This window comes from Asparagus officinalis, chromosome 4, assembly GCF_001876935.1.
Source record: "Asparagus officinalis chromosome 4, Aspof.V1, whole genome shotgun sequence".
Lineage (NCBI taxonomy): Eukaryota > Viridiplantae > Streptophyta > Magnoliopsida > Asparagales > Asparagaceae > Asparagus > Asparagus officinalis.
The window spans coordinates 39,248,179-39,254,300 of record NC_033797.1 but is presented as its reverse complement, the minus strand read 5'-3'; the positions used below and the strand labels follow the sequence as shown (position 1 = coordinate 39,254,300).

The window sequence follows — 6,122 nt, the reverse complement described above, 5'->3', positions numbered from 1 at the left end:
AAACAATTAGTCAGCAGTTCCACAAAGTACTTCAAGCAGTCATGAAGATAGGAAGCTTCTATATTAGACAAGAATATACAAATCCTAATGAGAGAGACATGGAGAAGTGGAAATGGTTTGAGGTAACTATGGCTTCTTTTATTAAGGTTTTCATGTTTAATAATTTTGTTTAATAGAACTAATTGTAAGGTTGCATAATTTTAGGATGCTATCGGGGCACTTGATGGGACTCATATCCAATTAACTATTCCCTTGGAAGATCAAAGTAGATATCGAAATAGAAAAGGAGAGACCAGTACAAATATACTAGGTGTTTGTGATGCCAATTTGAGATTTTCATATGTGCTACCTGGTTGGGAGGGTTCAACATCAGATTCTCATGTTTTGCGTGATGCTTTACGTCGACCCAATAGCTTGAAACTTCCCTCAAGTAGGAATATAATTTTTTTAGTTATTATATATGTATTGCTTCCTAGTTTTGACATTGTTATGACTAAAGATTTTGATTTTGTAGATAAATACTTTCTTGTGGATGCTGAGTATACAAATGGGCTGGGGTTTTTGGTACCTTATAGAGGGACTCACTATCATATAAAGTCTTGGAGAGAAAATGGTCCAAGAAACTACAAGGAGTTATTTAACCAACGTCATTCCTCTGCTAGAAACACAATTGAGAGGGCATTCGGATTGCTAAAAAAGTGATGGGCTATATTACAGACTGCTAGCTTTTATAATGTTAAGACTCAAATTAGGATCATTAATGCATGTTATATTCTTCACAATTTTTTACGTGAAGAGATGAATGAAGACGACTTGTTGAATGATGTGGATCGAGAATTAGAAGATGATCCTATTTTAGAAATTGAGAATGTAGATGAGGAGCGTATCACCACTGTGAGAGTTACAAATGAATGGAGTTACTTTAGAGATGATTTAGCTATGCAAATGTGGGATGAATACCGACTTTGAGAGGGGGCTAGCATCCATAAGATTTGATGCTAAATTTGGTCAGCAGTTATGAATAATTTTATGTCTTTGATAAGTTTTATGATCTTTGAATATTGGAGTAACATTGTTTTGTTCATTACTTGTAGACTTTGCAGTAGCTATTTACACTTGTAGCCATCACCTTTTTCTCGTGCCTTCATTCTACAATGTCGAAGGTTCATTATTAATCAACCTTTGTGCTTTATTACTAATTCTGTGTCATTCACTTTGGTATGTATTAGGATGACAAAGAAAGAGAAACAAATTGCATCTCAGTCGAGATCATATGTTGTGTGGAATCGTAATATGGACTCAGTTTTAGCCAATGTGTTGTACGATCAAATGAACCAAGGATTAAAAGTCGATGGTACTTGGAAGCCTCAAGTGTATCAAGTTGCGGTTGATGCACTAAAATCATTTAATAGCAACTTGAACAAAGATAACGTGAAGAATCGACTCAAAATTTGGAAAACACATTATAATGTTATCTATGACATTAAAAATAAAAGTGGTTTGACGTGGTGGGATGATGAGAAGAAAATGGTGATTATACCCGCTAGTGAGCAAAAAGTATTGAGCGACTATGTTTCGGTAATATCGCACTTTATACTTATTAATTTGAATTATTAGTTTGTTGCATATATCTAAAAATATTTGTGAATGTTCTTATATTGTAGGCTAATCCAGATGCAAAAGGCTACCAGAATCGTTTGATTGAAAATTGGGATGACATTATGGTGTTATGTGCAAAAGATAGAGCCAATGGTGAAGGTGCAGAAACCTTTGAAGAGGCTGCTAATGCAATGCAACATGAGGAATCTGAGGCACAATCCGAAACAAATGAAGGTGGAAGCTCTTCAAGGAAACATCTTCCTAGAGCATCAACTAGTGGTGAGATAAGCTCAAAGAAACAAAAGAAGGGGGATAAAATGGTTGATTCACTTGCAGTGATGACAGCTTCTGTGAGTGAGTATTTTAATGAGAGAAAAAAGGAAGTAGTAAGAAAACCACCAACCGGAGAGGAGATTCGTCAAGTGGTCTCAAAAATACCCAACTTAAGTCGTATTCAAGTGTTCAATGCATTTGAGAAGATAATGGATAGCAACCCGGAAAAGTTTTATTTGTTGAAGTCACTTCCTGATGAAGAAAAAAGAGATTTTATTCTCTTTATTCTTAAGGAGTAGTTTCTAGTTTTCAGGTCGGACTACTTTTCTTCATCTCAATGTTATTCTTCACAATATTTTTAACCGAATATTTCTAATTTTTTGATGATTTCTTATGAATGCATTAGGGTTTGGTGATTTTGATGGATTCTTAGCTAATTCAAGTAAGGAGTGCTTGTCTCATCTCAAATGTACAAATTTTTCATTTTATTGAGAATTCTGTTCTTTTTATTTAGTGTATACTTGATTATGATGCATTTCTAAAATATATCTTTCATTAGGTTTGTGCAAGTCTATTTCTTTTCAAGTATAATTTCAACTCGCACATTTCCCTTGACACTATTGTTTTGTACAGTAATTTCACAAGACTAAATATGTAATAGAAAAGGTAATATTCATATGAGATAAGGGTGTATTCGGGGTTCGACAACTAAATGACTTCAATAGAAAGATTGGGGTACTATTTGTGCCTGAATATTTATATAGGTTAGTTGCGGATAGACCCCTCAGTGCTGTCACCCAATTGCGGATAGAACTCGTAGGTGATTTTTTGTGTGTAACTCTTTTACTCACATAAATAAAAAGTTGTCTTTCTGGCAAGTAGACCTCGTGAGAGTGAAGAGTCAAAAATTTTAGTCAGGCAGTCTATCTGTAATAATAAAACTGCAGGGAGTCTTTTTGCAATTGAACAACAGTACAATGGGTCTATCTGCATTACACACACGAGAGTCTACATGTCATAGTTGATTGCTTTTCCCTTTATTTCTCTGTGAAATATTTTCATTGTACGTGATGAAAATGAAGAGGTATATTGTTCTATTCATGCTCATGAACATTGTCCTAAAAGCTAATATGCAGATTATCATAGGCATAGTTTTCTAGCAAAGTTCTCAGGATATAAATGGACCTTCATTAATTGCATGAATCAGCTTTCTTGCATCTTCTATTATATTGCATACGTTGCATTGTGTTTGGGCCTATCACTGATCCATTGCGATCTATATTGGCATCTCTCTTAATTATTTTCAAAAACATATTACCCTTAAAATTTTTTGGGGGTTAATTATTGTTAATGTAACATGCTGATTGAGTTCAATATCCATACTTGTCCAAGTTTCTCCTGAACGTACTAAGATTAAAAAAAAGGGGTCTGGTGTGAATTTTTAGCTAGAGACTTGCCAGAACAAACTCCATTGATGAATTATTACATGTATGAACTTTCTAGTTTAAACAGCTAGATAGTTTAACTTCTCTACTGGGAAATCTATATAGATGAAATTCATCGCACTGGATTTCCCCTGACAAATCTACTTGATTTTCTGGATTGAGAATGGATCTTTGGGTCAGTCACAAAGGATATCATCACTGGGCTCAAGATGCAAGCCCAAGGTTGTGTTTAATCTATTCTAATGGCCAAAACAACCAGAATTCAAAGAATACTCACCCATTAACCTCTCATGTTGGTCGAAAACCAAGATTTTTGATGGAATCTGGAATCTATCAAGATTCATTAGTCGACACTGTGGTGCCAACTGCTATTAATTATGAAGATAGAAACGGTGATGAAGCATATGATACATGCTAATTTATGAAAAGAGCAGCTGGTTATATTTACATTGCTGACATCGTTATGAAGTTTTGTTATGTAAACAATGTCATAGCTAGATATATGCCCTTTCAGTGTTTTCTTATGTTCATTAATTGATGAGCTTAGGGCAAGGAAGTACTCGAAAGATTTTCTAATGTCAATGTTATGGGGGTTTTTTTCGCAGGTCAAGCGTGATATTGTGCTGAGAGTGCTTGTGCATTGGTCTCACCTTTTTCGGTTCTCATTGTCATTTGATATAGCTTGCTGCTTTGTCGAATGATTGTAGCTTATATGTAAGGGTTAATTGCATATACTATCTGTGGTATCGTTTTTAAATTGCAACCCCTGTAGTGTACACTGTTGCAGATGTACCCTTGGGTTAAAATTGTGACTGTTTTACCCTTGGACTTACTAATTTCTAGCTGAAGTCAAACAAAAGGATATTGGATTCGGTTTGATGTTATTTAGGCCTTCTCTGTTCTCTGAGCTTATTGCCAGAAGTAGAAGGAATTGTTTTTGTATGTTGACAAATGATTCCTGTGAAGTTTCATGAGGACAAATGATTCCTGTGAAGTTTCTTACTTTTGGTGTTTGCATTGGTGAGCTGATATATTGTACTGAAGGTGGTTGTGCTTTGGTCTCACCTTTTTTGTTTCTCATTGTCACTTGTTGTGGTGTTTGCTTCTATGGTGAATGATTATGGCTTATAGTACACTCCAATATATTGGCATCTGATGGTTTGTGGTTTGGTACATTTGCTCTTTTATTGGATGTCTTTGTGATGGCATCTGATGGTTTGTGGTTTGGTACATTTGCTCTTTTATTGGATGTCTTTGTGAAAGATACTAGTGAAGAGTATATCAAAGTGATGTCCAAGTACGTTAACGGAAAAATTGAAAGATACTTGATATGTTTGTAGAGTTTTCTTCATTTTCATTTTGTTGAAACTCTTGCAAGTTATGGTGGGTAATGAATTTGAAAACTTAGCAAATGTAGCTATCATCGCCAAAATTACCTAAATTTGTGTTTTTTGGTTACTATTTTACACATCTCCATTGCATTTGATATAAATAAGATGGGTTAAGAGAATAAATTTTCATCAATTTTAAATTTAAATTCATGTATAATAAAGTACCCAAACACTAGATTTTAAAATCAAAGATTTCAAATCCTTTCATTTAATAAAGATATCCAAACAAAAGATTTCTTAAATCATGGATTTCAAATCCTAAATTTAAAATCCCTTGATTTTAAATCAACTTCCCAAATCCAAATCAAAGTTCCCAAACGCAGCCTAAACTTATTTAAAAACTTTTCTTGGATAAATATAAGTGTTGAGGGATGATGGGTATTTATAAGAACTCAAGACAACAACCCAAAGCCAAAGAAAAGCCCCAAAACGAGGCAAATCCCCAAAAAATTAGAACTAGGAAAAATAGAGCCATTATGCAACGGTAACCTGCGCGGTCGATCGTGGTACTGTAGCGGTCGACCGTGGGTACTGTAGCAGTCTGGCAGATCTGGTTTTTCTGCGTGTCTGGTTTTACAAAAACAATTAAAAATAGTAAATCAATTAAAAAAATCATAAAATTTTGAGAAACGTTTATAAACATGTATATGAACATATTAGAGAAAGAATTTATAAAATATCACTTCTCATTTGTGAGAAATAATTGTTTGAACACAGATATATAGATCTTGAAAAACTGCTGAAAACTTGTTTTTGTAAATTCAATTGAAAATAACAAAACAACTCCAAAATTAGTAAAACTTGGGGAAATATTTGTATATATGAAGATAAACATGTAAACGAAGAAATTTTTCAAATTGCATTTCCCAATTATGATAACTCGTCTGTTTTACAAAAACATGCACGAACATGTGCACGAACATGAACTTATTTAAAACTTGATTTTGTAAATTCAATTAAACATAACAAATTAATTCCAAAATTGATAAAACTTTGAAAACTTGATTTTGTAAATTCAATTAAACATAACAAATTAATTCCAAAATTGATAAAACTTTGGGAAAAATTTATAAACATGAAATTAAACATGTTAGAAAAAGAATTTCTCAAATTAATTTTCTTATTTTTGAAAACTCATGTATTTTGCAAAACTTGTAAATACATGTGTACATAAACTTCTTGATTTTTCACTATTGAGTTAAACAATGTTTTAAAACCTTATAAAATGATTTTATAGACTTAATAGAATATTTATATAATGGTTGTTAAGTCCAAAAACCAATAACTTAATATTTTGTCAAAATTACTCAAAATCAAGAATTGTGTGTATGTGTGATATTGAGCTTAAAGTATTAACACACAAGTATAAATCCTAAACTAATTTACCCAAACTAGATTGGTCTTCAATATGCTT

The 6,122-nt window shown here is 33.0% G+C and overlaps 1 protein-coding gene and 1 long non-coding RNA gene across 2 annotated transcripts; both read left to right on the top strand.

The window, feature by feature from the left end:
* Positions 1,135 to 2,128, top strand: LOC109838544. Its single transcript, XM_020406975.1, has 3 exons — positions 1,135 to 1,578; positions 1,665 to 1,985; positions 2,090 to 2,128. The coding sequence occupies exons 1-3, from the start codon at positions 1,231 to 1,233 to the stop codon at positions 2,126 to 2,128; spliced, it is 708 nt and encodes a 235-aa protein (XP_020262564.1). The 5' UTR covers positions 1,135 to 1,230.
* Positions 2,139 to 4,330, top strand: LOC109835913. Its single transcript, XR_002245730.1, has 2 exons — positions 2,139 to 2,341; positions 3,923 to 4,330. It is a non-coding gene; the product is annotated as an uncharacterized LOC109835913 (long non-coding RNA).